Source organism: Podarcis bocagei (genome assembly GCF_964188305.1).
Source record: "Podarcis bocagei genome assembly, chromosome: 11".
Lineage (NCBI taxonomy): Eukaryota > Metazoa > Chordata > Lepidosauria > Squamata > Lacertidae > Podarcis > Podarcis bocagei.
Genome location: NC_138136.1, coordinates 21,840,944 through 21,851,635, shown reverse-complemented (window position 1 = coordinate 21,851,635; position 10,692 = coordinate 21,840,944). Strand labels below are relative to the sequence as shown.

Below are 10,692 nucleotides of genomic sequence, written 5' to 3'. Positions count from 1 at the left end.
TGATTAACTGGGCTGGAAAATTATTTCTTGTTTCTTGCTACCAGCCTTAATTTTTAGGTGTCGACTGTGCATGGGTATGTATGAATACCTTTTTCTGTGTCTTTAGTAGCAGATTCTTAGTCTGCTGTGACTCCCCTCCTCCCTTCTTTAAGCTGGTAAGATGGTCTTTGTCAAACTGTGTTTCTCAAAATCCGTTAACCAAAAACTTATAAAAGGGGTATGTGGGTCTCCCTCAACACAGAAATGCACACACACACAATATATTTTCTATGTTTGACCCACTATCCCCTCCCCCAGCAATTAAGCTTGAAAAATGACTTTAATGCAGCTGATAGGTATTTTTATATAAATATTATCTCTTGCTTTTTCTTTATTATTTGGTTAATTAGCATATTTTGTATGTTTGATTACCCCCACCCCACCCCCCTGCCAATACAAAGTTTCCCTCCCAACTCCCTTTTGCATTTTCGTGTTTATTTTTTTAATCGTGTTCAGCTTAGTTCTGCTGCTTGCTATTTTCAGTGGATTCTTTCTTAACGTTTGAAGGCATGCTTGCTTGACAGATGTCTTGGTGGGGGAGGGGAGCAGGAGAAAGCTGAGAAGGCTTATTCTGAAATGTAATTGATTAATTTATATAAATGTGTTTCTATCACTGTGTAATGTCATATGCAGTATAAGTGTAGCTCACATTTAATAAAAACATAAGAGCCTAAGAAGAGCCATTCTGGATCAGACAAAAGGCCCACCCTGCTCTGACAGCTGCCAACTAGATTCCTGTAGGAAGCCTGTAAGCAGGATCTGAGTGCAAAAGCACTCTTCCTGCTCCTGATTCCCAGCAACTGGCAATAATCCAGGGATGCCAACAGGATTTCCTGGACCTGGTCTGCTGTATGTGGATTAGGGCCCCTACACTCCCCCTCCCTGTCTCACAATCCAGTGGCAAGAACGGCTGCATATGTACATATATTTACTTAGCCTAGCCTAGCCTGTTTCACAGGGCTGTTGCAAATATAAAATATTGGGGAGGGGAGGGAAATGTACAAGTTGCTGGATAAAAAAGCAAGATGCAAATATATGTCAGACAGCACATAGTTAAACTGTGCAAAACACTCACATAGGAGGCAGTGAGGGCCACCAATCTGCCTGGCTTTCAAAGGGAATGAAACAAATTCATGGAGGATAAGGCTATGCTCTGGCTCCACAGTTGCCTGAATACAGTTTGCTGTGTTCCCATAGGACAGGGAGGGTTTCATTGCACTTGCAGGCATTTCATAGAAAAGGGATTGGCCACTGTGAGAAGAGGATGCTGGGCTAGATGGTCATTGTCCAGCAGGGCTTTTCTTAAGTTCTTCGGTAATGTTATTCAAAGATAATTTAAAGGAAGCCAGAAAAGAATCTTCCTTGCTTTAACTGCAATGTTTCATAGGCCTGATGTTTACAAGATGGGTGGGGTCTAAATATTATTATTATTATTATTATTATTATTATTATCATTATTACTACTACTACTACTACTACTGCTGCTGCTGCTACTACTACTACCACTACTACTACTACCCAAATCTCATCCCTACCAACTCTCATCCTGGCCTACGTTGCAGGGCTGTTGTGAATATAAAAAAGGGAAGGGGAAGACAGTGATCACAGCCTTGAGCTCCTGGGAAGAAAACCAAGATACATATACAGTCAACTTTCATCTTGTGCATATTTAACTTGTGCAATTTCAGCTTTACATACTCCATAGTCGGCCTGCTGAAATTGCACAAGCAATTGGGAAGCTTTTAATCTTTGATGTATTACAGTATTTTAATATTTTTTTGGAAGCCACCCAGAGTGGCTGGGGAAGCCCAGCCAGATGGTCGGGGTATACATCATATATTATTATTATTATTATTATTATTATTATTATTATTATTATTATTATTATTATTATTATTATTATTATTATCATCATCAACATCATCTCTTTCCACACTGGGTTTTCTTGGCGCAGAAAGAGCTTTTAAGTTCTCAGACTTGCTTACCGAGCTCTGGGAAGCTCTTGCACAGGCTCTGGGAGTCTCTCACAGAATCTTAGCAGTGGTGCTGCCGGTCGAGTGCTGAAGCATTAGAACTGCCTACGCATTTTGTGCTCTGACTTCCTTCAGAATTGTCCAGTTGACTTTGTTTTAAAGTACTTGTATCCCCCTGTTGGTCTTGCTGCCCCCGTAGCAGAAGGAGAACATATCAGTGACTACTAGCCACAATGGCCGGCTTTATCCTTCATGAATTCATCTAATCCTCCACTAAAACCATCCAAGTTGGTAGCCATCACAACATCATGTGGAAGTGAATTCCATAATTTAACTATGTACTCTGTGAATAAGTACTTAGTCTCTTCTAAATCTTTCAACATTTAGCTTCAGTGGAAGTCCCTGAGTTCAGACTTTTATCATGGATGGAGGGAGAGAAAAAGATTGAACATACTGGATTATTACTGTAGATTATTTTGTGTCCCAGTTTATTCTCTAATAGCCCCATGTTCAATTTAATTATTGCCATTAGCTTCAGCCATAGAACCGCACAGTCTAATACAACACTGAACTTCTTGAAATGCACATGGCCATACAATGTTTGTAGGCGGTAGGGATCTAACCCTTTTTTATAGTGGGGCCAGTGATTCCTTTAAAACTGTTCTATAGGGGTTTTTTTCTTAAGGGATGTATAAATGAAGCTTCAGACAGTAAAAAACTGAATAAAGGTGTATCTCCTGTTCTGTATGCAGTTCTTTGTGCATTTGAGTCACTTTTAAAAATAAAATTTCACAACCTTTAACTTTCATTACCTTTAAGATGGTATGAAAAAAAATCTGGGTTTTATTTTCTATATACTGGTTTGCCTTTTTAATAGGAAACAGCACTGTTACGTTGCCCAATTTTATTCATTGAGTTGCAGAACGATTAGTCTGGGGACAAACCACTTGTCTAAATTTCTTTCACGTTAAGATGGATGCTCCGACATGTGTCATGCTATAACTAAATTGTGGAAAGCTTCCAAATAGTACAAAACGGGCGTACTATGTGTATTTTGGGCTATCCACCCAGAAGGTGTTTCTATTTGATTGCGAAGCGTAAGTAATATTTTAACTGTTCCAGTCATAGCCTCCAGTAAGTGCATAGATCATGTGACATTGCAGAGGAGACAGTTGTTTGCTCCAATTCTGTTACATTTCTGATAGTGATGTGAGCACAGCTGGTGGAGGATGGTGTTTTGTATCTCACAGCAAATCCTTTGTCTTCTAGAGCTATAATCCTCAGAGGACATGCTTCACTTTCATCCTGCAATTTTGCTAAGGCGGTCGCTCTCGGCTGCTAATTATTGAGGCTAGAGGTTATGAAAAATAAAGCATAGTTCAGTGGTTCGTGAAGCTACAGCATTGACGTGTTCACAGTTTTAAGCTTAAAGTGGAAGCGTACTCCATTTCTGTGCGTAATGTCGCAAACTCTTACATTGACAGAGGGCACCTCCAAGCAAGCACGATGCAGGCTCGCATGAAGCTGAGAGGCAAAATGAAGGTCAAGGAGCAGCAGAAATCAGTGTGGCAACTGCTGGCAGTAGTCAGGTAAAGTCAACATTTTATTTATAAGTAATGCTTCAACATATGGTGCTTGAGGAGGTGGGATGTAGTGAGTCTGCTATGGCAGTATAATTGTGCGCGAATGGATTCCTTCAGGTGCACTAAATCAGAGAAGGCTTTGTGCTGGAGGAGATGAGTGCTCTTTAATCTGTTACAAAGGAATGTACCATATAGATAGAATTTAAATGTTCTACACTGTAAGCAAGTACAAATCTTGGTCAGATTGCTATTATGTGTAAATTTAAGGGAAAGGAGCCTTGCATGGCTATCAAATTCATGTTGATATAGCCAGGTTTTCAAGTTAAAATGTGATTAATACAGGGAATTTTCTTTGATACTATTTTAAAATGGCTGCTAATTCTGCATTATTTTTATGGCTTCAAAGTAGAAGCTTATGATTATAAATTTGGGGGGGGTTGTGGAAGGCAGTGTTATAAACCACTAGAATAATAAATTATCAGTCAAATTGTTCATTTATATTGGAAGCAGATATATTTTTCATTATTTCCTGCTGTTCCTTTGCTATGTATATAGTAATACAATTGTTGTCCGGTTGTGTTTTCATCATGTGGAACATTTTAAACATTCATTTAGAATGACATACAGTTTAAACCCGATTTGTTCAGATTTAAAACCAATTAAAAAAATGTTCTTGTAAATAAGCTACAGCATACCTTGTATGGGACCTTAATGTGGGTGAACTCAGGAGGTGATGAGAAAAGTGTCTTCTAGCCAGAGAGCTTGGTATGAATAACCCTGGTGTTTTAGAACAATTCTGACTTTCCCTCATAAAAAAATGTGCTTATAGTATTAATCTTATTTCCCCACCCCCACTAGCTTTATGGATATGAGTCATTCAATCCATCTTGCTATGAGACATCTGGGGGATTACCTCCTTTTTATGCAAGGCCAGGGGGAAAAGGCTTAATGGATTGGGCACCAGTATTTCATTTCTGGAGCTCAGGTCAACCTACCTTGTGGCAGAGGATATTATTACTAGAAGGCAAAAAATAAATAAAAATAAATACCCTGGTCAAGCCCAGACATTTTTTTGATAGTCAAATGAATATTATACTTGATGATTTGGCTACCATAGTATTTTTCAGAAGGCGACACTTCTTTCTGCATGACTGCACTGTTCTGCATGCGCTCTGCTGCATTTAGGGAGAGCAAATGAAATTCGCTGAAATGTGGATGCTCCTAAGTTAGCTAAAGGATAGAAGTGAACTTCATTTTTACAAGAAAAATCCATTTGGTGATGAGTTCAATGGAGAGAATATTAAAATAAGAATTAAAAACTGCACCACGTGAGATGAGAATAGAGTTGAAGACAGTAGGTTGGGAATGTAGCAGAACTAGTTGTGTTGATGAGAAAAAAATAAGAGTATATTCAAGCAGGATCAGAAAGGGTGGTGGCAGAGGTAGAGTGAGTATCCAGTAAGAGATGGGGATTGGTACATTCCAAGGACTCCTGTTTACTACTATTTTAATAGGTTTGGGGTATATTTAACTGGTTCTGTCTTCAGTAGGATCAGTTGAAAAATACAGTTCAGCATGATTTGGGTCTTTTGTCAAATTCAGGGCTTTCTAACAATTTCTGGAAGAACAAATTGATTGGTCATCTTCATAATTGCCAATGTTTAAGCTCTATAGCTTATCCAAAGCAGGTTTGATTATTATAAGGAATTTAGTATTAGGTTCCATGGACAGATCATTACAGCTGCAGTGCTTTCGCTTGTGTACTTTTCCAGCTATTTCTGTGGCAGAGGACAGCTTAGTGTAAAGGCTCTCTTCTCTTGCTCTCTCATAATCACTGCCTTATTCATCATTTTTTCCCTTATTTACACAACCAGTTTTACTGTATGTTTTTCATATTTTTTTCTGTCCTTCCTTGAATTCTTACATTTTTTTAAAAAATTGGTTAATATATTGCCTGTAGCAGGGTTGATCAACCTGTGTCCCTCTAGATACTGAAAAAGGACAGCTCCCATAATCTTTGAACCATTGGCTAACATGACTGGGACTGATGGGAGTTGTAGTTCAACAACTGCTGTTAGCCACTCCTGGCCTAGAAGACCCAACTATATTTGAAGTAATGGTGAAGTATTTGTATGGGCAGGCTTTTCATGTGCCCCTTGGAGCAACTGTATGTGTAGAGCGCCATCCTTGGGCCACATAAATATAAGCACTTCTATTAAATAATCTTTTAAATAGATATGCATTCTGTGAGGGCCTTGGCTAGCAAGTGTCATTTACAAACCAAAATATTAGACAAGAACCTTACTATTTCAGTGAAGTCTTTGGATTTAAATTCTACCCGTCACAATTTCAAAAAAAAAATTGAGTGAATATGCTGCTGCTTTGCCATTCCCCTGGAATAAGCAGTACTTATGCAGAAAACATAAAAAAAAATGATTCTGAGCAAGGAGGCTGCCGGGAAGGAGGATGAGAGGAGCAAATTGCCTTTGGACCAAGCACAGAATTAAAAAGTCCACTGATTAAAGTCTGTCCCACTTTCAGCTCTATACTGTTGGACCAAACAGCCAAGTGGCAAACCGCACTATCTGTTGCCCTATTGCTACTTCATCTCTGAACTTTCTTTCATTCCTGGAAAATACTCACTAATGCAGGCAGCTGCCAAGCTTTTTGTCTTGCAACCATTGAGGCAAAAAGAACACAATAAACACAGGTTTCCTAATATTGGGCTTGGTTACCTTGGCTGGCGAAATCCATTATGCGCCCCCAATCTTTTGGGAGGTGGTGGGGGAGGTATTAAGCCCAGATATATGAGTGTGCTATAATAATTGTGCCCACTACCCTTTTATATTACTGCTGCCATCATTGTACAGGCAACTCCCCGTTTGCACAGGGGTTGTGTTCTGAAACACCATGTGCATTGGCAGGCTGCGTGTAAGCCCATTCCACCACTCCTTCTGGGGCCAAAAATTGTGTGTGTGCTGAACGCGTGCAAGCAGGGAGTTATTTGTATTCAAGTTGGACGTGGAGTGGAACTTTAGGGGCTGCATGTGCTTCCTTTCCACCATTTCTGGATTTCTTTTAATTTTGAAACAGCAGTAGGAATGTAGAGGAAGGTAAACATGGCCTGACTTGCTTATGTGTTGAGAGTAAGATCTGGATCTGGGTGGAGAACCTCTGTCCTGGGGGCCAGGTCAACCCTAACCCTGCCAGGCAGTTGCAGCCAGGCCACACCCACCAGCCCTATACCTAATGACAGGTTCAAGGCAGGTAAACGACCTTCCTCTCCTGAAAGGGGTCTTCAGCTGCTGCTGCTCAGCTAATTGGCAGGGCCTGGAAAGTCCTGCGCAAAGGGCTCCACAATGGGATCTTGCCAAGTGATTTGCAATGGGCTTCTTAAGAGCCTGCATCTAGCTGATTGTCTGGGCTTATGGTGCACTTTAAAAGGCATTTTACATTTCCCTGTGTGGTTTCACTTGGTTGTGACATCAGGTGATTGACAAGTGGGTAGTCCTAGGGTGGGCGGGCAAATAATGGTCAGGTCTGCAAGCCGAAACCTTGCATAAAAAAGTTTTAGAGTGCCCTAGTAAGAGCCCCCATTCCACTTGTCTCCCCAAAAGAAGAATATTAGAGGATGCCAGTGTGATTAATAACTGCTGCATCTCATAGGTAGAAGGCAAGAAACACCTTCATTCTGATAATAATGATAATAGTAATAATAATAATTTTATTATTTATATCCCACCCATTTGGCTGGGGTATAAATAAAAACATAATAAAATTCTGCTTGGAAGCCAAAAGATTCCACCCTTGCGTCCTGTCCTCCTAATAGTAATAGCCAAATGTAATGTTTGGTATTCACAATGATCTTTGGGGGGTTGGACATGGAAAGGTTAATGGGATTTCTTACCCAAGTGGCTTTTCCTGAGGTGAAGTAATGATTAAATGGTAAGAGGATATTATGACCTTTGCCACATAATCTATCCTAAGAAAACTCGGATGTAAGTTATTAATCATTTAATTGATGTGCTCAGTATTGAGTCCCCCAGATTAAATTAAGTTGATTCCTGTTCAAAATTAGTAGAAATAGAAATTATAGTATATAGAATTATAGTATATAGAAATTATAGAAATAGTATATACACAATAGTATATACACAAATGTAAGCTTCTCACATTTATGGAGAAATGGTCTCCCTACTACAGAAACTTTGAAAAGGGCACCTTCATTGAGTTTTGCAATAATTTAAACTTAGTTGATCATCTAAAAGCCAAATAGTAAATGAACTAAACATCCTTTAACTGGACAGCATCCCAGCAAATGCTATGATGTCACAGTCACACTTAACTGATCACCCCTAAATGAAATTTGGGTAGTCACTTCATTGCCTAAAGGGAGAGGAGAAAGAGAGAGAGAACGCAATTGGCATGACTAAGCGCATCCCTGACATTGGTAGTGCAAGTGGAGGAGAAAAGAGCAATAATGCTGAAATTGTGCTTGAATATGTCACCTGTGAGAGAGAATTGTGTTGGTTGGCCCAGGGGCTATGGTTAAGGGAATGAAATATTTCTCACAAAAATATTTCTTACTTTGTGAGTGCAGCACTTCCTATTCGCGTATCCTCCAATCTAAACGGTATGGTTACGTTGTTAACAATAATTTAAAAGATTCTATTTTCATCATTGCTGGCAAAATGGCTAACCGCTTGTTGCTTTGTGACTCAGGTCACGATGCAGCTTTCCCTCCTCTGGCACAATTCGATTTTTACAGAGTTGACATGTCAGCTTTGTTTAACCCTAACTTCTAAATTGTGTTGCATTCTAAAATGCTGAAATTTTAAAATGATTTTGTGTTATGCTAATGCTTTCATCGCCAAATTGTTGATTAAACTCTTAGGGTTCAGCTGCCCGTATGGACCATGAGACATCAAGTGTTATGAGTTCTAGCAGCAGTTACTCTGTTCCTCGAAGACTGACAAATCACCTAGGTACTAAGGTAACCAAAGTTTGTCACAGGCTGTTAATGCCACATTTTACACTTACTTTTGAGAAAGGGTAGTAATATTGATAGTCCCATTGAAGGAAAAAGGGGTTAGATAAAATCATTATAAAGTGTTGTGATGTTATGGAATTTTCATTTGAAACCAAGCTGAATTTGAGTTTGTTGGTGCCTCTGGTAACCTCTCTCTTACATCATAGGTGTTGGCTCATATTATGGATGTATTGTTTTATTGGTACTGTTGCTGCAGGTTTACCTTTGACTTGAACAATAAACTTATAGTGACTGATTGATTGATTGATGTTCCCTTTCAAACTTGTCTGGCAACCTCCAATTAGCTGATCTTTTTCTGTCCAACTGGGCAGTCATTTTGCAGGGAAAGTCTCATGCTGATTTTGAAATATGATTGTGGCCCTTGAGATGGTTTCAGCTGCTCAGTATATACTGACGCATTGAGTGTGTCAGATGACCTTGTCATGTACAAAATCTAACAAGTCTGTCAATCTTTAGTAATGGCTTCAGCATTATAGAATGTAAGTATCAAAGCAGCTGCCACAGTGCTACTACTAGTATTTCAGGATGTGGCATTAGATTCCTGCTACATTAAAAATTTGAGGAGGGTGTCATTAAGCTTTTCTGAAAATGCATAATTGTTTATGAGTGCCCTGTCCTGTTTACAGACAAGAGTAATGCATAGTGAATCCTCCACTAATTTTGGTGATACAGTTTGTACTACTATGTCAACATTATTTTAGCTGCCTAAGAATAGTGCAATACAGAATCTGTAATGTTGAGAGTTGCTAACCTAGGCCCAAAGGCTTAATTCATCATCAATTCATCAAAAATTCTCCTGGTGGCACATGCCATTTCTTATTCTTTAAAAATTGGTAACATGTTTTTAAAAATTGCTTGCTTTGTAGGTTGAAATGGTGTATTCATTGCTGTCCATGTTGGGTACTCATGATAAAGATGACATGTCACGAACTTTGCTAGCCATGTCTAGCTCCCAGGACAGCTGCATAGCTATGCGCCAGTCTGGATGTCTTCCGCTCCTCATTCAACTTCTGCATGGCAACGATAAAGACTCGGTGTTGTTGGGAAACTCCCGGGGTAGCAAGGAGGCCCGTGCCAGAGCCAGCGCAGCATTGCATAATATCATTCACTCGCAGCCTGACGATAAGCGAGGCAGGCGAGAAATCAGAGTCCTTCATCTTCTAGAACAAATCCGAGCTTACTGTGAAACGTGTTGGGAATGGCAGGAAGCACACGACCAAGGCATGGACCAGGACAAAAATCCAAGTATGTAACTGTGTTTAAAGCTTTTACTTTAAAACCAGCGCGAAGTGTTTTTTCATGTTACGGCTTTGAATCGGAGTTCTTTTTAGAACAAACAGTTTCAAGCAAGCTGTGTGAGAAATGAGACCTCTGGTTATGATGGGCAAATCTGCCCACTATAGCCCATGTCACTTTTGCTTGGTTTTCCTATAATTCCACTCTGTTGCTACTTTAATCTTGCATTTTCTTTTCACTACCTTAAAGTATCTTAAGCCTCGTCCATTTATCTGCAGTATTTGTACCCAAATTCTTCGACAACCTCGGTGTCTGAAGGTGCTAATTAACTATACATCCAAATGGGCTGGATGAGGACCGAGGTGGGAAAGCAGAGATATGAGACAAGCAGGTGTAGCAGCTTTCTCTTTATAAACAAGGGAAAATGCTGACTAGGAAAATGACTTCTTACACCCAGAGGGAGATTGCAAGGGAAGAAACTTAGCAGCAACATAACTGGCAAAGAAGGAAGACTCTAAGAACTGTAGTTGGTCTGGGGTGGAGGAAGGCGGGAGGGGTAGGCAAGTTCCCCTATGATAACATTCCCCCATAATGCATTAGGGCTCCTAGGTCCAAGAGCAGAGACCCAGATTGGCTCCAAGCCCATCCCTGTGACATATACTGAAGACTCCTCTCTTTACCTTGGCTTTTGACAGTTATTTTTTGTGAGCCACCTCCTCTGCTGAATTTATAGTGCTCTGCTCCAATTTTCCATCTGTTTTATATGCTTTAAAATTGTTCTGATTTTCATCTGTTTTATGTTTTTATACAT

The 10,692-nt window shown here is 39.8% G+C and overlaps 1 protein-coding gene across 4 annotated transcripts in view; it reads left to right on the top strand.

Moving 5' to 3' along the window:
• APC (APC regulator of WNT signaling pathway) overlaps positions 1 to 10,692 on the top strand; it is a 62,924-nt gene that overhangs the window by 36,380 nt on the left and 15,852 nt on the right. For all 4 annotated transcript variants that reach the window (XM_081213507.1, XM_081213504.1, XM_081213505.1 and 1 more), the window contains 3 exons: positions 3,497 to 3,601; positions 8,490 to 8,588; positions 9,512 to 9,890. In XM_081213507.1, coding sequence (XP_081069633.1) covers positions 3,497 to 3,601; positions 8,490 to 8,588; positions 9,512 to 9,890 — 583 coding nt within the window. The remainder of the gene's footprint in view (positions 1 to 3,496; positions 3,602 to 8,489; positions 8,589 to 9,511; positions 9,891 to 10,692) is intronic.